This window comes from Corvus moneduloides, chromosome 14 (genome assembly GCF_009650955.1).
Source record: "Corvus moneduloides isolate bCorMon1 chromosome 14, bCorMon1.pri, whole genome shotgun sequence".
NCBI classification, from domain to species: Eukaryota; Metazoa; Chordata; class Aves; order Passeriformes; family Corvidae; genus Corvus; species Corvus moneduloides.
In genome coordinates this window covers 18,689,191-18,710,908 of record NC_045489.1, presented here as the reverse complement: position 1 = coordinate 18,710,908, position 21,718 = coordinate 18,689,191, and the positions used below count along the sequence as shown (strand labels likewise).

Here is a 21,718-nt window from a genome sequence, read left to right as displayed (position 1 = left end):
ATGCCCCGCCAGTCTAAGGCTAAAAAGTGGGGTTAGTTTTCCCTATATACATTTATTTTAAGAGTTTAGGGAGCCACAGCACAGCTGAGTTTAGATTTATTATGTTAAAAGTCCCAGAACAGGTTCAATCACACTTGAAACAGCTGGGGAGAGCAAGGTGGAGCAGCCAGCCTGTGCTGCTCTCCCCACCCCTCTCTTTCCAAACACTTCATCCCACTCCTCAGTGGTCAAAAAAGGGGAGGGGCCCCCAAAAAGATGGCTATTCCTGCCCCCCCCCCCATTGCTCTGGGATGCACAAGGTCACCAAACACAACCTTTCTCCTCCCAGCCAGCAGCAGGACCAGCAAAGCGGCCAAACACACTCCCCTGAGAAGGTCTGGATATGCCATGGAAATATATCCTGAAGGGAGGAGTAAGACAGAGTAAAAGGTTACAGAGTTTAAGCTCCAGGAGGGAGGAACAAGGTTATATAAAGTTTTACAGGTCAGGACAAAGACCTCAAATGTATTAAAGAAAATAAACAGAGGGATGAAGTCAGCCACACACGAGTGCCAAGGCTGGCTTGGGCTCTTCAAGCAATTTGGGGGTTGATCAGGAGTTTTTGAGGAACAAATCCAGGGTTACCCAAACTGAATTCCTACAGGGAGATGAGGGGCTGGAGACAGAGACCAGGCAAAGAGCTCCTGATACACAAAGTGTGGGAGTCACTTCATGAATAAAGACACTGAAATCAAAGCTAACACCTGTGTTAAACACCCAGTTTCAGACTGAACTGAACACTCGAAGAGCAAGAAGCATGTGGGAATGGGGAAAAAAACCCTTTCTCCAAGAGCTCTCCCTGTGGAGAGTGAAGCTGGAGCAGAATCCTGACCCCACACATCCCTGGAGCAGCCCACAACCCCTCCTTGCTGGAGAGGAGCATCAGTGGCAGTGCTGAGGAGCTGTGACACAGAGCCCCTGCCCTGGCACCCAGAACGTCTCTTCAGGGACACAACCCCTTCCTGTCCCTCCTCTTGTACCGATGCCATCACCCTCCTCTCAGCGAGCAGCTCCCACTTCCCACCCAAGGAACAGGATTGAGGTGAGGGAAGCACAGATAATAAATACAGCTCCCCACACCCTAAAAAACTTCCTTCCCACTCAAGTGTTTGCACATACCTCAGCTGCTAATTTTAGGATGGAGCTTTTAGCCAGATGTGAGATTCTCCTGGAATCCTGACTGGATTTGCAGGGAGGTTCAGCCCTGACAGCCCTGCATGGAGCCCTGGTTCCTATGGGCACCTGGAGTCACAGCTGTTCCTTGGAAGACACCTTGGAGATTCTGCTTTTGTATCCTACATTATCCACTGCCAGATTTACAAAGTCTGGGACACAGCATGATTTATTGCTTCAGTTTTATGTCCTAATGCAATAAATTAAATAAATTCTTCCGAGAAGTTAATTCTGTACCATTCCAGCTCCCTCCTATCTGCCCAGCCTCAAGGGGAAAGGTGTATGGAGAAATAAATTCCTGCCACATCCACCACTGTGTATTCCAGTGCATTCCCACCGTAAGAACAAACCCGAGGAGTGATGATGCAGCACAAAATGAACACTTCATGCATTTTATTGAGTCTAGTTAAATTTGCATTATAACATCTTACATAGGGAACAAACTCCTCCTTAAGTGTTAGCTGGCAAACCTGGTCAAACTGTGTCCAACAACCTCCGAGTACCAGTTCGTATTAAACAAGTCCAGTATAAACAAATGTAAAGCACTGTACAAAAAAAAAAAAAAGGAAAAAATAATAAAGAAAAGTGTTACATTCACAGTGGAATTCAGGGCTTCCCAACCAACTGCCTTACCAGCAGAGTGAAATTCTGGAAAGGGGCTCAAATATTTTAGTTAAAAGGAATAAAGCCAGATATAAATCAAATAAAATTCAATGGTATTCTTTCCCCATAAGAAAAAGGAGATACAGTCTGAGAGGTTGGGAAGCCCTGGGATAACAGATGCAAACCTCTTTTTTTAACACACCACCACTTATTTGTACTTTGGGTACGTTACCATTGATTGTATCTTTTCAGCCTCCTGCTTCCCCCCCCCAGCCGAGGGTAAACAAAAAGCCTACTGTACAGAAGGGCTGGAAATATTTCTGAAGTTGTTATAAATCCCCTCCATGTGGCTCCAAGCCAACCTTCATCCAAAGCTCCTCCTCCTGGGAGAGGGCAGAGGAGCAGGCAGACATTTCTGCCAGCACTGGGCTCCTCACCTGCTCACACAGACCCTTTCCCAAACCAGGACAGTGCTTCCACGGACACAACGATCCCAAAGTAGGGATGAGACGAGGGATGGAGGCTTGTACTGCAGTGTGAAGGCGAAGATCACTCCGGGAGGTTCAGAACCCCCCTGACCTTTACCTCCATCTCTTCTCACCCTCACATTCTCCATCCCCTCATTGTTAGGATGAGAGCACTGGGTTGTGCGGGCAACTGTTTATCCACTGCGGATCCACCCGGGAAAGGGGCCCTTGGACTCCCACATTTGCATAACCCAGACAAGTGACAGGAAACTGGGATGACAGTCATTATGGGCCATTGTGCCAGCTCTGGTGGGAAACCCCTTCGTCTGCAAGTCGACACAATGGACAATTACGGCTCCTTCAAACCCGGTGGGCGTCGTGTCCTGCAGCTGCTGCGCCTGCACGGCAGCGCTTCCTACAAAAGGCCTTTAAAATTCCCTGATTTCTATGCATGAAGTACCTACACAATCAAATCGTTTTTGAAACAACTTAACTGCCCCCAAGTTCTCTGCAAAAAACCCAACTTGTTCGAGGAAATAAAAAATATGCACGTGAAAGGGAAATCCAACCGGCACCAGGAATTCTGTCTCCTGACAGAAAAAGCCCCAAATAAAAAAATTAAAATTAAGTGAGCACCCACAAATCTGTGAATTAAACCAACAGTAACTCGTAACTGATGTAATTATTAAAAGTGTGCGCTTGTCACACGGGTTTGGCCCGGTGACCGCTGTCATTGCTGTGGGTAGGGGTCTCTGCTGTCTGAAAGGAAAGCTCACGCACCAGACACTCCCAGTAGGAATTTAGATGTTTGGAAAAAAACCCCCAGGGTAACCACTGGGCTGGGCAATGACGAGGAGAATCCTTCGAAACCAAAATAAAAGCTGCTGGTCCCGCAAGGAATCCCGCTGGTGCTGAAGGCAGATCCCACACGGTGGCACTGTGACCCAGGCCACCGGCGCTCGGGGCTCTGCCTCTCCAAAGCCATCACTCGTGCAGATCAGGCCTGGGAACGTGCCAAAATTCGCCCTTTTAACCCTTCCTACCCCTCCAGGCACGAGTGAAGATGCTGTGTCCCTCCAAAAATACCAAAAAACTGAGCGAAGCGCTAAATACACATGTTCACTACCAAAATAATTCATTACATGTAAATTAGTCTAATTATTAAAGTGTTTCATATTCTGTAAGCAACTGAAATGTTAATATTGGCTTTTCCTAACTCCAATCTAAATTTAGATAAACAGAAATTCAATTACCCTAATTAACTGAGCTACATAAGGAAGTTTTTGCCGCAGACAATGAGCCCCCAGCCCCTTTAGCACACTCAGCGTTGTGAAAGGCAGAGAAACCACAGAGAACATTCATCGTCTCCCAAACTGAGATTAAATTATTTGTTCTTGGTACCGTTTGGGAAACCTCCAAGATTTTATTAGTTGCTCTTGCTACAGAAAGATAAAATGTTAAGACATGCTATAAGCTGTAACAGAACTGTGAGGGCAGTTCTACCAAGGTGGAAATTCCATGGAAAAGGTGGGGTGACAGGTACCAGAGCCACGCTTCGCGTGGGTTTGGGATAGTGGGCTCCCTTCCTGGTGGTCACCAGCTCTAGTCTGAGATGAACATCTCTGACTTCCAACATCTAACATGGTACTACTCATGTTTTTCCCTTCTAATTCTACGCTCTGTGAAATTCAGAAGTGTTATTTTGCTGTGAAATTTTGGCACAGAAAGCCCAGTACCCAGAATCAACAGCCAACTTCAATTTTACACTGATGCGTGTCCAAGGAAAAACCAAACCCATGAGCTTACTGATTGTTCTGTTCCCAAAGAACCCTCGTGTTCCCTCTGCCACAATGGCGTGTCCCACCAGGAGGAAAGCGAGCTCAACAGCCAGTCAGGGTTTCCCGCTGAACCAACAACACAAAATGCACATGGAGAAAAAAAAAATAGAATTTTGGGATGCTGTGGAATCGTTAACTAGCTGTTGAGATGTTAAAATGGCTTAGAGCAGCAATTATAGTTTATGCACCCACCACTATAAAACACCAAAAATGTGTTTTAATTAGGAAAAAAGAGATAGGGCAGCTTTGGTTTTGTCATCTGAGGAACAAGCAACACTTCCCATACAGCCAGCAAGAGCAGCTCATACCCCTTCAGAACTACTGCCCTGGAGTAATAAATAAAAACCACTTTCCCTTTGCACATGTAAACCAGGAAAAACCCAAAACCTTAGAGAATAAAACAAAGAAGGGGTCAGTGAGGGTGAAGGATGTTTCCCCACACACACACTGTGATGAGAGTTGAGGTACATTCTCCAATTCTCATTTGCAACACGTCATGTACAGAGTTTCAAAAGTAAATTCATTTTCATTCTGTGCAATAGGAATATAAAGAGCTTGTTGGGTTTTTACTGTTACTCTCAAGAATCTGCTGCACATTTAAGTGCACTCATTTTTAAATGGAACCCAATATTAACGATGTGCTTCCCAGTTAGTACAGTTAGTTCCTGTGGCACTTGCACCACAGGCTACCAACACTGGACCACTCAACACATCCAGAGGTCACCAATACAGTTGAAGCTCGTGAAGAACTGAAAACCAACCTATCCACAGTTGTTTGCTGAAGCTACAGCATTGCCTCAAAAATTGAGAGCAAAAGCTGATAGAAAAATTGGGCACAAACCTCAGCGAATGAGCCAGTACACACGGGTTTGTATTATTCCATATCTGCAACCATACCAAGAAATAACCAGCCATTAGAACAGTTTCTAATTTTTATCTTTTTTTTTTTTTTTTTTGGTGGCATTACTGAGCCAAAACACTGCAATTATAACATTTAATTTCCGTTTTTTTTTAATGCAATTAAATGTCTAATCCAACTGTTTTTATGTTACAGTAGCTGTTCACATAAATAGTACAGATATGCACTGCTCTTGACAGGTACACAGTCACAAAAGCAGCTCTCCCATGTTCAGTTTGCTCTCTGTGTGGTGGGGTCTGTATGAAAAGCATTCTTGATTTCTAAGCATGGTACAATTTTAATTCTTAATGCGTTAGTACAACAGTGCATTGGAAAAGTACTGAGCTTCTACAAAAAAGCTTTACAGTTTTAAAACAGATTTGTTTTTTTTTTCTTTATTTAAACAAGCATAGGCAATTCTTATATTTCCACAACAAGATAAATATCCCAATTAAGCTAACAGCTCATCCTACAGCGTGCCATAGTGATGGGGAAAGGGCTAACATTAGTGTTATTTACACAGACATGTCCAATATTAACCCAGGAGAAAAATTAAAAGTATGTTCAAGTGTGCAATTAAATTCATGTTATTTTTTCAGAGAGTTGGATTTCTTGCAAAAATTCCTCTATGACTCATGGACATTGAGCTGGATAACTTCTCAAAGAACTCCTCAGAAGCACAATCTTGAGGAAAAACTGTTTATTGGACTGGGATGGCAAGGGCTGGGTAGGAGAAAGAACTTAATACTCTTCACAAAGAAAAAAATATTTTGAAGTGGGAAGATCTCTTTGGACAAGTGAAATTGAACACCCAAACTGACTAGAACTCGAAAAACCTAATTAAAGAAATTTTCCAATTCCCAAAGCTTGAATCCAGAGAGAATGCTTTAATGAGGGAAGATTCACTCCGAGTCATTACTATACATTGAGGTACCACTCAAAAAGTGGCCATAAAGGAAGTGACTTCTTTGCCCATCACTATCACACCGGCTGCCTGGCCATGGACTCAGCTCTCCTTTAGACAACGCTCTCTCTGTTCCCAGAAGCTAAGACTGCTCTGCGGCAGATGGGGCAGGTGGAGTTCTCCGACAGCCAGCGGTCGATGCAGTGCACGTGGTACTCATGCGAGCACGGCAGCTTGCGGAGCTTGTTGCCCTCCGTGTACTCTGTGATGCACACGCTGCAGGTTTTCAGAGCGTCGCTCTCACCAAAATTCCTCATGGCTAGGTTGTCAATTTGTTCTTTGGTGAGTCCTCTTGGTTGGTCGTCATCATCTTCGTTGAGTAGGAAAAACTGTGCAAGGCTAAGGAATGGTAGAGAACCGCTTTCTTCAAAAGTGACCGATCCCCTCGTATTCCGGCCTTCCCGCCTGGCACCAGATGTTGAGCTAGCCTCGTGCCCACCCTCGTACACCTCCCCCGAGCTAACATCTGCATTCTCACTGCCCGAGGTGCCCCCACCTCCACTCTGCAGCTCAGAAGTCTCCACGTTCTGATTGGGAGCTGGCCCACTGGGATCTGCATCGCTATCACTGTACATGAAGTAACTGAGCTCCCCGAAGCCCGTCATGATCTGCCTCAGCATGGTCTGGATGGCGACTGACGTAGTCTCGCTCAGGCCTGTGTTTAAGATCCTGCGGATGGGAATCCTAATGGTGCTGACGTAAGTTCTCACTCCAGCCCGCTCCGAGCGGGAGAACGTGCGCCGGAAGCCTCCGCGCTCGCTCTCGTAGGTGACCGTGTTGTTGGGGGTCTGGGACCGGGAGCGGGTCCTGTTGGCTATGCTGTCCCTTTGCCGGTACTCTCCCGGGCGAACTCTTCTCACCTGGAGGTCAAGCACTATGGTGGGAGGCCTCTGCCCAGGAGCCGCGGACTCACTGGTGCCGGTACTTTCTGAAGAACCTGCTGCTTGAGGAGCAGGCCTCGTTTCAGGGGGGGAAAACAGAACTGCATTTTCACTTGGCACCTCAGTCCCCACTGTGTGCTGCCTTAACGTCACGTGCTGCCTAGTTCTAGAGCTGCCCTCAGCCTCGCTCGCTGAGGAGTGGTCAAGTGTTTGAGATGATGTGTTGTGATGAGACCTGCGAGGGGCCTCACTCACTGCATTAATAGGTGACCTACTTCTATCAGTCCTAGCCCGCGTCCGCCGCTGTTCTGGACTCCTACTCCTGGCTCTCCTCTGCCCTCTAGGAGGGGAAGCCTCCTCAGCCGTCAGCTCCTCCGCACTGCTCCTTTCTGATCCAGGCTGCCTTACAGATGGTGATTCAGACCTTGGAATTTCAGAGTCACTTTGGCTGTTTTCCAAATCCTCCCCATTGGAAGGCTCTACAGATGGCTCATTCTCAGTTTCTGGATTCGTGTTCCCATTATTACGGTTGACATTTATTTCCAAACTGAATCTGAAGTCGCCACTATTTGGGTTAGTCCGGCTCACTGCTCTCCAGGACTGGTTTCCTCGCTGCCCACTTCGTGTTGTATTTCCAGTCTGTCGGACTGAATTAAGCCAGTCTATTATAGAATCTCCATTTGAAACATCTTCTGCGGACTCTGCACCTGTGAAAAAGACAGGGAACTACCAAAATTAGAGTACTGAGCTAATTTTGGAGCCATCTTTTCCAAGAACATAATTGCTTAACAAGTGACAATTTAGAAGTGCTGAATCCTACCAAGTGCTACTGCAGTTTCATAGGCAGCGAGACAATTCTGTAACTACCAGAGCTCTTCTAAGGGAGCAGGAGTGGACATTGCTCTAATATGGACAGATAGGCTGCAGCCACCACAGAGCAAACAGGTCATCAAAAGAACACGTATTTTCTATCGTAAGTAAATGGAAAGTCACATGTCAGGCATCATAACACATCAATATTCTGTGTTTTCCTTTCCAAACAATTAAGTGATCTATCGACCATGAAACAGAGAATCAAGTTTGCCCTGAGCCTTCACCTGCAGAGCTTTATAGCAACTCTGTCTCACAGAAGAATGAACCCCACTGGTCAGCTCCGAGCATCCCCCACCAATTTCTACAGAAGGGTGACAACAAAAGCAATGCAGCATCTTTGGAAGAATGGTGAATTAAAAAAGAGGGATTGCCAAAAAGCATCCCAGAAGGGAGCAGACAGGAAGGTACTCTTTAAAAAAATGAAATAAAAAAAGAAATAAACCTAAATGAAACTTTGTTTTGATAGAAGTAAGAGATGTGTTATGAACGAAATCTGTCCCAAACTGACCTCTGCAGCAGATATCAGACATAAGGTTCACTGAGTTTCGAAACAAAGCTCACCTTGCACCTGCCTAGGCTTAACTTGTTCCACTCCTGCACTCAAGTTAAGGTCCGTACGGGGTGCTAAAGTTAAGAGTTTTCACAAATACTGTATATACCTCTATTCTCATCACTGTTTTGCTGTGGCGGACCTTCTTTAACTTGGTGTAGCCTTCTCAGCAACTCTTCTTCAGTAATTTCACCTTAGAAAATAAGCAAAATTTTCCAAAAATATTTCCAAATCATATGTATGGCAATCATTATCAAAAGCTTCTAAAGAAGGTACAAGCCACTGCTTGTGTTCTAATTAAATCCTGCCACAATGGCACTGCCAAGCAGGTTGCTAAGGGGAAGTTCAGACACTTTAGCACTGTTGTCCCAAGTTTTGCTGAAGCTGAAATATCCAACAGTTCCATCCTATTCAACAGAGATGTGCTCTCCGGTTCTGTAACCTCTACAACTGAGCAGCAATTTTTGTCATCCTACACCCATTAAACGGCTGTCCAGAGTGAAATATTTGAGGTTAACACTTCCACAAGCAGGAAAAGAAGGTTTAAATTAGTTGAGTCATGGTTTGAATTAGGTATGAACCTATAAAGAGGAAATTTAACAAGTTGATTGAGAACTGACATCAAAATGCCCATGCAAAATCTCATACCAGACTACTTACCCTGGTTACAAACTCTTAACCTCACCAGCACAAAATCTACGCACAGACGCTTAAAGGAGATTTTTTTTCCATCTAAGGGTTCATAAGTGGAACTGGGTCAAATCTGGGTGTTCCTGCCAAGCTGTGCAAACACCAGACTTTTAGATCTGATGAATCCACACCATCCTAACTATGTCTCCACAAGTCAAGGGACCACTCGAATTTGAGTGTGCACAAATCAGCAAGAAGCTACTTCCTACCATGGAACACAACTGCAGCACACAAACTGGTGAAAGGGCTTCAGGAGAACAGAAAATGACACAAACTGCAAGCAACTCTAGCAGGATGGACATAGGCAAGCATTACCTACCTGGTGTTCCTAGCAAATTGTTATCTCTCATAAGCCTGTAGTCCTCTTCACTCAGGTTGTTCACAAACTGATAGAAAGCTTCTTCTCGATCTAACCGATCCAGCTGGCTCTGACGTTGGGCTTCTGATTGATCAATACTTCCTTTATCACTAGAATCTGAGCTTTCCATCTTGATGAGTGGAAGAGTACCTAAAAAAGGAGAGAACAAACCCTTCACAGAGAGCAGTGAAATACTGCATGAAATTTAGGCATGTTTACAATGGAGAGTGAAGCACAGGTTAAAGCAGTTTGCTAATGAAGCTTTAGCTAAGATCAGGTTCATCACCACAGGGATCAAAAACAAAGCATGAACCTCCTCAAGAAGTACAAACAAAACTGATGCCCATCATCACCAAATACTCAACAAAGCAGCAGGCATGAACACAAGGGATATCATCTGCCATAAGCCTTAGCCCATCTTTACACTCACATAGTTAACTAGGTGTCTGTGATTATCTGCTTTTTGCATAAAATATTCCTAATGTCACAACTGTCTCTCCAAGCAGCCTCACAGTAGTGTAGTACAAGGCACAAGCCATCCTTGAGCACGCTCTCTGAGCACAGGATTATATGTTCCTTGCTTTTTCCTGCCTGCTACAGAAACACCCTCTTCACCATCCAAGTGAATTTTAACAGAACGAAGTCGTTATGAAGAACTCAAATAAAGAAGATGCTGCAGAACACTGTGTGCACAAAAAAAAAAGAGGAAAGCTTCTCATTCCCTCAGAAAAGGAAAAGGGTTTGTAAAATCAACCTTATAGTTTTACATCAAGAAAGGAATTTGCTTTCAAGTTTCAGCATTTACTGAATTACTGATGTTGATGAGCAAAATTTCCAAGACAAAACTCCAGCATATACCAGGTACACCACTGCTTTAAAGAGCTGTCTTTCATGCTGCATATTTTTAAATATAACCTTCTCATATTGTTTTTCATATTTGGATGAAGTACTTGACAACGTCTCTCTTTCAAGGAAAATAATCGATGAATGCCGTGTCTGTATCTGATAAATATTATAAGGAACACATGCAAATGCAGGAGACATTCTGGCACTGGCTGTGCCATGCAAATACATCAAATGAAGATAAAATAACCAGTTTCCTTGATCACTCTGCCTCACTATTCACAGCATCAAGAATTTTCCTGTACAACTGGTAGAATCTAGTTACTCAGAGAGGTGATTAACAAGCTAATCCTCTGCATGCTAAAAAGCTCTGCAATACCATTCCCCATCAGAAAACATTCCTTTCATTTAAACCATACTTCATGTGACATGGAAATACTGGAAGAATAAAGCTTTTCTGCTTCTCACTGGAAAATTTCCAACACTTAGACATCTGTCTAGTGCAAAAACCATCTTTTTTTGGTTTGTCAGCACAGCTGTCAAGTCAAGACTGCCCACAGTTTACATTAGTGCTTCTCCAGAAGAGCAGCACTGCATGATCTCCACGGGCACTTTATTTCAGCTGCTATGGTGAAAATTAAAGTGCACCAACGACCTCACCAGAAAAATTCCACAGGACAGGATATCCCATCACTGCAGACTTGCCAATTATGGAATTGCTGTTCTGACCCTCTTTGTCTTCAGTTCTGATGCAGTGGAACTCGACTTTAAGTTAGTGATGTTAACTAATAATAGCCACTCAGAGCTACGGGTGCTGTTGGGTTCTGTGAAGTTCTGCCATTTTACCAAAGCAATTACACCTTTTTTTTGGGTAATCAGGAAGCAGCAGCAATCACTAGGGTCACTACTGAGTCAGATGGAAGCCTATCAGCTTTCTCTGCATTTCTAAATCCCTGGTGCAATCTAAAGACTGCAGACTGGCATGTGACGTGCTTCGTTCTGTGACTGTGCTGTTAAACACCGATCAATGACCCCGTTCACAGGACAGTTGAGCAATAGTTTCTGCAGGTGTGTTCAGCTCTGACCCGGCTCACTTAGGAAATCTCTGTGCCCTTTACATGCTAGGCACGTATTTCTAATGAGAACACAGCTTCAATCAACTTTTTTTACGGGCTTTCTGTAGCAGAATTATTACTCCAAGTAGCATTACTTAAAGACACGTTGGAGAAGATACTTTTAAAAGCAGCTGTCGTTAGTTCTGGTAATACCTGAATAAAAGCCTCGAGTAGAACAAGAGACTTGCATCCTAAATAAAACCTTGAAAGATGCATTAGTTCTTTGGGAATACATATCAAACTCTAACCAGCATTCCCTTTTTCAGGATAACAATGAAACAAAGTCAACAACAGGATTAAAAAAGTAAAGACAAGTAATAAGATGCTAAAGGACAGGAGCAGCACAAGTTTTGTAAAATATTTTACCTGAAACGACTGCCATGGGATTTACTGACTTCAAAGCACATGGAACGTCTTCAGAAAGATGGCAGTATTAACACCTTTGTAAGCATTAGACTAATTCTTCAACAGCTTCTAAAAAGAAAGCTGCACTACACATGCAAAACATAACATTTATTTACGACTTTCCTTTTAACTGAAAATTCCAGTGCTTGCAGGCATCTTGGCTATATAATGCCTACATATTTGCCTATTCCATTTCAGAAAATGAAGGGGCACCGTTCTTGGTCAGAGAAAAAGGGAGAGTCAAAACAAGTCAAATGGGGGGAAAACTTTTTTTAAATCTCTTCTTTACCAATAGGTTGATGTACAGTTCAAATGTTGATTCTTTAGGAAATGCTTGGAATAAGTCAGTACTACTTATTTCCAGGTTTGCTCCTATTTTCTCCTCCATCACCTCTTATCTTCCCTCCTAAATTATAAAATAAGCTAATGGTCAAGGCTGAATAGTTTACTGCTAAGAAAAAAGCCACAGAGGTGGGATCTTGAATGAAGAATTTAATTTACATGAGGACTATTTCTGCTAGTGACAAACTCGCTGTATTTTCCTATTGGAAGCTACTAACAGGTTACTTCAGTCCCCCGTATCCCAATTTCACGACCCCAGAAATGCTGTGAAATCTCTATTGGATGCTTACACTGATGGAAATACAGATGGCACAGAAACACAGCAACAACACATTCTCCCTACCTGACTGCTGACAGCATATGGGATGATACTCTTCAAACCAGAGCTCTGGTATTAAAACCAGCAAATGAAAACCAGGATTTCTACCCCAAGGCTTCTGCTACTTTCTGTCTCCTCCCTGTCCACATTGTGGACTCACTGTGCACACTGTCCAGCGTAAGCCTCACCTCCCAGCCTGCTGCAGAGCTCTCCATGGCCAGGCTGAACTTACTGGAATGTTTAGACTACTCCTGCCTTAGCACAGCTCCATAGGACCCATCTGGCGGGACAGCAGGATTTCCATGGTGGGAGTTAGCACCACCTCGCGCTCCTGCCATGGCAGGGCAGAGAGGCAGAAATAACTTCAAAATCTGCCCTCAGGACGCTGCTCTCAGCTCACACCCCGCAGACAATTAAGACTGGCTTAAGGAAGCCAGTAATACAGGCAAACCTGATGAGGGAAAACCAACAGGTGTACTATTAACTCACAACAAAATAACCAACATTTGGTTATCTAATAAGCAGGTACGCTTCAACTCTGCTGCTTTCTTCCAGTGTAAAACTTTGCTCTTACCCAAGCTAAAAGATTCAGAATTTCCTCCTTTAGTGTCGTTCCTTGTCAGCACTGAGTTGACACAAGGTGGGGAAGGTCACAACTACAAGCAGGAAGTTCAGATCTGCTGGTTATCGCCAGCTTCAGCTGAGATATCCGGACATGAAAATCTCTTTATGGCAAAGTGAGGGGGTGACCACCTAAAGATTGCACAAAGCAAGAGAACCAGAGATAGGATAAACAATTTTCTCCTTAACAAAAAAAAAAATATTCTTCAGCAGCTGAATATCCAGACACAGTAACTACAGTGAATTCTTAATTGGCGTTCCCATCCTGTCACAAATCAGAAAAGTATCTTCCCTGCAGTTACGCTTCAACAACCTCAGAGATTTCCAAGCACAAATGACTGCCTGTCTCTCCACTGCTGCTCCAAACTGCAGTAAGCCCACAAAAGCTATTGTTTGTTACATTCTTTTATTCAAGAAGAAGTAATACTATGTTCTTTTGGATAGGAACAGTTTAAGAGTACTGGATATTCCCTCAATAATGCAAAGTTATCATTCTTACAGCGTAAGAAATATTTTATGTTTTCTTTTATGCCAGGTTGTGTGTAAACTAAATCCAGTAAGAAATGTGCTACTGCCTCAAATCTGGACGAACAGCTAAACAGGGATAACATTTGTGTTTCATTCATCTACCTTCAACAGTAACACAGTCTATCTCCATATTGCTTAGCACTTGTGGACTACAGAATTCTTCCCATAAAAAGTACTAATGGACCACAAGGCACAGCAATGAATCTCTACTTCTTCCTCCTTCAATAATGTGTAATATCTCCTGACATTAGTTATCCGTATTGAACACCAAGACACTACCTTAGCCTGCATTCCTGGGTTTTTTATATTTAAAAGAAATCCCATAAAACATTAGAACTTAATTAAACCAACCAGTCAGAACTTAGAAAATCTGACAAAGCCTGGAATCACTCATTGGCAGGGTTAAATGAAAAAGCGATACCTTAAAATTAAAATCTTCGTTAGATTTATGGGGCAAGCCTTAAATTTTAACAGGACAAGGCATGGAATTTAATTAAACTGAAGAAACAACTCAGCTGCTTGTGAGTCAGGTGTGCAACAAGAAGTTCCTCTAGAACTCCCCCATGTCGGTGCTACCGGTATTTCAACCTCACCTGAGAATCTCTCGTGCCCTGTATGGCAGGAATGTTTCCTGAGTTACCTCACGTCCCAGCAACACAGTTAATACCTCTGTATAAACAAAAAAGAGGATGGCAGTGTGGGTGTTCCAGAGATGTCCTCAGCAGAAGGCCAACTTCTCATTTATGATTCATACCCTCATTTTAATTAGGTATTTCAACCGGTAGAGCACCTTGCTTACTTCCAGTCTGCAGAAATGATCAAACCCTTGGACTAAAGGAGTGACTCAGGTTGGAAGCCAGAAATACTAATTTGTTTGCTTTGGGTTGTTAAAGGCTATTTTTCCTGCCCAGCTTGCAGTGAACATGCCTCAAAGACACTTCAGCTCGAGAGAAGCACAGCACAGCTGCATGTCCAAGCGCTTTCCACGAACTGTGACTTCAGCAGCTCTGACGTGCCATGGCAGCACAGCCCCAGCCAGCCCTCTCTCCAATTCCATGTCTCAAATGACACAGGAACAGCAGCTAGAACAGGCAGTCCTGTTACCCCAGCTTCTTCAAGCACAAACAGAAGCCACTTCACACACAGCACTCATCCAACCCACCACACCTCATTTTCCTAGAAGAATTCAAAGTTGAAAAACAGTTTCCATGCCAGTCAGTATCCAATTTCTCAATACTCAAAACTAGCTGCAAGTAAGACATAACAGAAACTACATTTTCATCTTAAATATTTCATCACTCAAGTCTGCAAGCTCAAAAGCAGAAGCAAAAACTGTCAGTGAATCCCATCATTAAAGGAAAAAGACACCCTAAGACAGTGGACTGAAGTCATTTATTTGCATTATACATGGAGCTTCATTATGTCAAGTTTGTTTGGCTTTCTCCTTCCGTGCAGGTGCACAAGTTCCCTTTTGTGATCACACCAAAGGCTTTGATACCACAGGTCCAACACACTCATCTCCATCTTAGAAACAGTAAAACACAACAAACTTTTCTAGTTTTCAAAGCTGCATCATGAATTTTATGGGGTTTTTTTTCCTGCTATTCTGGCTTTTTATTTCCACTGTGATGAATAGCAGATTTAGGTTCTTATTAGATTTTTATTAAACCTACCACAAGTTTTAAAATCAAGAACTCCCTGTGTCCTCTTTAACTCAAAAATTATCATGGAATATGCACCACTCTTGGAAAGCTGGAAGAAAGTTTTGTGTTCTATGGAAGTGTTCTGTGAAAAGTGCTGTAAAATTTAAATGCCAGTTTAACAAGGAGTGTTAAACATCGATTCAGCTTTTTCACTACCCCAGTGTGTTTCAAAGCAAAGGCCCTAAAACAAGATGTCATTCTGAACATACATTTTAAACAATAGAAAGCAAATGAATACTTTTGCAGAACAGTGGCAGAAAGTTCCACAGAATTAAAAAAAAAAAAAAAAAAAAACAAACCAGAGAGGAAAAACACTTCAGCTGAACCAACTGTTGAGATAAAGAAGAGAAACACTAACAACTCCTGATAAGTCAGAAAGAAGTGAGGAAATCAGGGCAGAGCTTAGCAATTCCAGAACACTGAGAGCATGTGGAACCAAGATGGAGCTCTGAAAATAAAATGTGGTAACAACTGCCAAAATGCTGGGCTTTGCCTTTTATCATCTGCACTTACTAAAACAACACTTTTCACATACAAGTGGAAAATAAAATTAAGATAACACTGCATTTGCCATCAAATTCAGACAGCACAGAAGAGAAAGCTTGGTGTATATGAGGTGCGGCAAGTTTCCAGCACTGCAGGCTCATGAAATGATGCTCTTTTTGCCCAGAAATGAGCTTCCTGCTGGGTCAGCAGCAGAAGGCCCAGTCTGAACCCAAAAGAAGAAGTAAATCTGCACACAAGTAATCAGTGCTGACCCTGACAGACTATGAACAGGACTGATATCAAGGACAAGTCTAGTTTCGACTCTAGAAGAAACACAACCTGTGGTTAGTGAAAGCACTAAGCCAATCAAAACTCACTGAATTTCAACTGAAAAAGAAAAACCCATCTTTAAATTCACTGCTGAGTCTTGCTGTCTCCACACAACTGCTGCTAATAGAGGCACTGCTAATAGTAAAAGGGCAACAACCAGAGAATCACTGCAACCACAACCCACAGAGGAATTCCGATACGTGCATTCCTGTTCTCGTTGATATCCAGTGCCCACGGAACACAGAAGTAGGAAATAAAATGAAGGCAAATTTATTTGGATTTAAATAGGTATCTGTACCATGAGAATTCCATTTCTGATGCCATCCCAAGGCAGGCAAGCTCCAGCATTTTAACAGTATTATTTGCACGTACACCTTGCACATCGAAACCCAGAGTGCTCTGAGCAAAGTGATTTTAAATTACTGAACCAAGATAAAATGTGTGCTGGCTTTTCCTACATTCCATAATCATTAGGTGGCTTTACGAGACAGCACAACTCCGCAGACCTCCTGGAGTCAAAAGCTGAGCTTCAACACTGCACACTAGCCAAAAGCTGCTAACAAGTACCTCGTTAATACAAACCTGAGCAGTCTAAAGGAGACACAGGCTTGTGTTTATGATCTTACCTGCAGCCAGAACTTGTGCAAAGGCAAAACCAGTCCCTGGGATGCTCCTGGCTATCCCTACTCACCACACAAAGCTCCTGACTAAGTTATGACACCGCCACGCTCTTTAGAAGTTTTGGTTTTGAGAAGCACAAGACTCTCATAAAAATATCTTGAAGACAGAAATGTTCACATTTGGTTTTATCCCTTCACGACTAATATTTGCAAGCGCAGTAGATGGTAAGTTTTCACCAAGACTGAGAGATTAAACCACAAAACCTTGGATAAACGCCCAACAATGATGTTTGGATTCAAGTGTTTTAATACATGGAAACTGAAGTTCTCTATTAAAAAAAAAAAAAAAATTAGGACAGTCCAGTAATGTGTTAAGCCACATTAGGCTGGACTTAAATGCAACCTTTAGACTCAAGTATACGAAGTCATAACGTTATATTATGCTATGATTGTTTAAAAAATAGTACAACATGTCCACTGCAACTGGAATCATTCTGCTAAGATCAAGAGATTTATTTTGATATATTCCCACAGGGAAAAGGAATAAAGGAACATGCAAAGCAGGTATATTGATACAGAGGTGTTTTGAAAACATTTCCATCTAAGGATCTACCCCTTCCTCTAAAAAAACCCACACACTGGAGACCAGACACTTGTAACACTCTTGTCCAGTACACCCTGGCATATCCAGGAACTCAGTAATAGGAAAAATAAATATGATATAGATGGCAACCACTACAGGCTTGAAAAATACCGGCGTGGTTATTTCAGTGACAAACATTTACCCAGTCAGAGCTGCTGATGAAGGGAACACTGCAGTTGTTGTGCCTTAGTGGTCTAGCATAACAAGAAACCCTTAATTTTATAATGTGTGGTATGATTTCCCTTCCCAAGACGTAATTCCAAGCTACCATTATTTTAATTCCAAAATGGTAAACCTGTAGAGGGAACAGAGTCAGTTTAAGTGCCAGCTGACCACTACAAGAAAACTAAATATCTGATCCTCAATTAAAATAATTAACTGCCCAACTGTTTATTTGTTTTAGAAAGACTTGACAAGTCACTGCAATTAAAATTCAGGGACAAATTAGTGTCAGAACTTCTTCTGAACATTTTGACAACTATTTTCAAGTTGAAATTACCCAATACTGTCAATATGGACAGGAAAATAAATGGGATGTGTGATGATACTGTTGGGTATTATCAAGTTTGTATTCTTGCTTAGGAGCTTCTCTGTATCAAGGCTCCACCTTCCTGAGAAACAGCAAAATTAAGACTACTATTATTTTAAAAGCTCAGTGTTTTTTGCTGGGAAACCTTTTGTCAGGCTCCTACTGCACACTAAAATCAAGACACACAACAAATCTTATAAACAAACCTTAACCATCACTACATTTTATACATATATATATACACACACTATTATACACAACATGATATTGCTCCTCAATTAAAACAGATCACTCAAGATAAACACATACATCCAGCTGGACTCGACAAGGGTTTTGAAACAGAGAACCAGAAACCTTAAATGCCAACAAACAGCATTAAAAGGGGCAGGGAAAAACTTGCACAGGAAGCTAAGGTGACAGAGCAAAGATGACGTGATTAACTGGGGAGAAGCTCAGCACAGGAACAGCAAGCACCACAGGTATGAACAGGTCACAGGCTGATCCAGAGCCTTACACAGCGGGATAGGAAGAGTTGCTCTCGCCTGTCTCCCACAACAAGACTTCTTGCCTCAACTCACGGGAAGCACGGCCTGAAAACAGGGCCCTGAAAAGCTGCGATTCCTTCAGCAGACACTGAACTGTGGACGAGGCCCAGGATAGCAGCTACAACCACCCCCCTCCCTCCACCCCTCCCAAAAGGAGCTTGTTCCAAATCCTCCCCAGGCCCAGCCGGACACCCGGAGGGTGCCGGGCCCGCCTGCCCTCCCCGGGGAGAGCGCAAACCCAGCTCCAGCCCCCAGTGGAAGGTGAGGGTCGCGGCGGGAAGCCCCGCGGGGAGAATCCCCGGGGTGACGGAGCGCGGCCCATCCGGGCACACCCGCGCTCGGACCGCCATCACCGCCCCCCGCTCCCTCACGGCAGCGCGGATGGAGCCTCCCGCGCTCCGCCGAGCCGCCCCGCCGTGCCCGAGCGAGGACTGAGAGGCCCCACGCCCGCTCCCCGCTCCGGGCGGAGGCCGCCACCGCCTCCCCCGGGCCTGGGCCTCTCCCTTCCCCGGGCCATTTTGAGAGCCCGCCCCCGCCCCGGTGCTCACCGCCCGCCGCCGCCGCCCGCCGCCGTCCCCCCGGCTGTGGGTGCGCCGCTTCCCGCGCCGCTCCGGGCTGGCTGCCGGCTCTCCGCGTTCCGCCCGTGCCGCTCCGCCGCCGCGCCGCCTCCTGCCCGCTCAGGCGGCCATTTTCTGCTCCATTGTTACCAAGGAACGGGGGGCCGGAAGCGGCCGCCGGCAGCCGGAAGTGGAGACGCGCGCGCCCCCGCGCAGGCGCGGCCCGGGAGGGCAGCCCCGCCCAGCGCGCGCGGTCCCGGCCCTCAGGGGCCGGCGCCATTTTGGTGCGGGGCAAAGGCTGAGGGTGGGGTGGCGTGCGGGGTTGCTATGGCCACCCCTCAGCCCCCCCCCCACTGCCCCCGGGGAATATGAAGGGGACCGGGGGTCAGCGGTGCCCGCCCGTGGTGCGGCGCAGCAGGAGTGTCTGTGTTCCCACGGTGCCCTGAGTGGGGCTGTTTCCTGTCAGCTCAGGAGTGTGCGTGCTGGGCAGAGGTGACTCTTGTGCAAGGCCGATGGTGGTCAGCAGTGCCAAAAACCAAATAAATATTGGCAGTACTTGTGTCTGTAGGTGGGGATATTCACCCTCCTCTCCCTTCTAACCATGGGCATTCCTTCCTCTCCAGCCACGGACATTCGTCCCCTCTAACCATGGACAATCCTCCTCTCTGACCATGGCCATTCCTGCCCGCTAACCATGGCAGGGTCTCCCCTCTCATCTGGTGTTGTGTACTACATACAGATGGCATGCCCTATGAAAACTAAGATATTCCTGTTTTCTGATATGTGCCTTACTTAATTGAATGCCAGACTTCCCATGTTATGTAGGGTTAAGCACTTCTGCAGTTGTTCCCCTCACCACTGAAATTATCAAGAGCAGCTGAACTTTGAAAGATCCCATTTGAATGCCCGAAAAGTCGTATCTTGCAACCGTCTTGCAAGGAAGTCATCTTCATAATACCTGATACATAGGGGAAGAACCCCATATTCCTGAGGATTTACACAATTTCAGGGAGCCCACGAGACACCTTTGTTTCTCCTTTTGGCAGTTCATTATAAAAATAGCACTGTCAAGTTGAGGGGGGTGTTGCATTTAAAGGTTGTGGGAACTGTTGAGTTTCTACTCAACAATATAAGCCCAACTTTTAATGTAAATGAAGTGTTTTTATATACTCACAGTTTAAATTTCCACTGTCAGACTGAGAACCTGAAGGCAGCCACAGTGTCTGGGCGAGAGAAGAGGGAAGGGACAGGTACAGGCCATATTTCTCAGCAGTTTTACCAGGAGACGACAAAATCTTTAGTAGAGGAGTCCCACTTTCATCTGGAGCAGGTGTAGGTTGCCAACTCTTTGTGTTCAAATAACCAGTACATGAAGCAGTTGAGTTTATTACAGCTGCAGATGGACAGGTGATACTTGATACCCCACACAGTTGGAGTGATGGAGAGGTAACACCTAACACAGCATTAAACTTACTTGCAGAATGTTCACCTTTCAGGTTTTTAAAAGTAAATTGGGGTTGAGAGAGTGAGTTTAAATCAGATCAGTCCTTTGCATCGTTGCTGCAACTGGAGTTAGATTTACTGCAGGGTCAAACCATGCCCTAACAGTTCTGCTTTGACTGTTCAATGTAAGTAAAATTAAACAAACAAACAAACAAACAAGATGAGTAAATTTAATGTCACGAAGCAATTTTGCTGTTCTAATGCACCAAAATATTTGTTATGGGGAAAAGTTGCCTTGCTCCTGACACACGACAAATGGATCTTTTTATGTAGGCAGTGCTCCAACCCCTACAGATTCCAGTGGCTGGAGAAACTGTATCCCCCAAACAGAGACGCCTTGGCTGAGTGTGTGGGCACACTTTTATATTTGACAGGCACCTTTGAAGCTGGCAAAAAATCCATTCCGTTGTCAAACGTGGATAATTCAGGGAGCAGATGATGGGCACACAATTGATGCAGTTTATCGTGGAAAGCCTTGTGCCCACAATTGATAAGGCAGCCACCAGCGTGAGTATTGGCAATTAGCACAGCAGCAGGACATTCCTCAGTGTCACCTCAAAGGAAATCAGAGGTGAGGGGACTGCCACAGACTGATTATGCCTGAAAGAGAATCCTGCCTTTTCTCCCCACCTTTTCTGGATACCAGGCAAGGTCAGAGCAGGATAAAAGTGGCTTTGTTAGACACCAGTAACCTAAGCAGCAAAATATTAGGGATTATTGAGCAAACGGGACGTGGAGCATATTCTGTTTGGATGAAGGAATAAGATGATGGTTTATGCTCCTGGAACAGTCTCCTCACGTCTGACACGTCATTTTGTTTGTTTGTTTCCCCCTCAACAAAATATGTTTACTTGATTAACCTTAACAAAAGTTTTGAAAATCATCAAATGGCAAAGCAACAGAGGAATAAAACATTATTCTTCACGTCTGTGGGTGAGCTCAGGCTCTTCAGGTAGACATTTGCCAGTTTGCTGGGAGATGAACACCACGAGGAGCAGAGATGGCAGCTGGATCCTGCTGATTCACACCTTCCTTAGCCATAAAAACTTGGAGCTGAGGTCCAGGGCAGACAGCTGAGGAAAGCTCTCTCCCACACAGCTGAGGGAAAGTCTCTCCCTCGGTGTGATTTGCTGGATTCATTTGCAAATGCCCTCACACAGTTGATCAGGTACAGAATAAGCTCTGATTTTTTAAAACCACTTAATGGATTTCAGTATCCACTTGACATTAATAACAATTAATGACCTGTGCACACACATCTCCTTAGCAGCTTTGACAAAATTAGGATCGGTGTA

General features: G+C 44.4%; 1 protein-coding gene across 3 annotated transcripts; it reads right to left on the bottom strand.

Annotated features, from left to right (window-relative positions):
- Positions 1 to 1,588: 1,588 nt before the first annotated feature.
- Positions 1,589 to 19,091, bottom strand: RLIM (ring finger protein, LIM domain interacting). Of its 3 annotated transcripts, none has more exons than XM_032123820.1 (4): positions 18,912 to 19,090; positions 9,296 to 9,484; positions 8,396 to 8,479; positions 1,589 to 7,570 (listed from the first exon to the last, which is right to left on the bottom strand). In XM_032123820.1, exons 2-4 carry the CDS (start codon positions 9,462 to 9,464, stop codon positions 6,036 to 6,038), a joined length of 1,788 nt encoding a protein of 595 aa, XP_031979711.1. In that variant the 5' UTR covers positions 9,465 to 9,484; positions 18,912 to 19,090; the 3' UTR covers positions 1,589 to 6,035. The 3 variants fall into 3 exon arrangements, with proteins under 3 accessions (XP_031979711.1, XP_031979714.1, XP_031979712.1); XM_032123823.1 differs by lacking the exon at positions 18,912 to 19,090 and adding an exon at positions 18,333 to 18,429; XM_032123821.1 differs by lacking the exon at positions 8,396 to 8,479 and having other exon boundaries at positions 18,912 to 19,091.
- Positions 19,092 to 21,718: the final 2,627 nt, after the last annotated feature.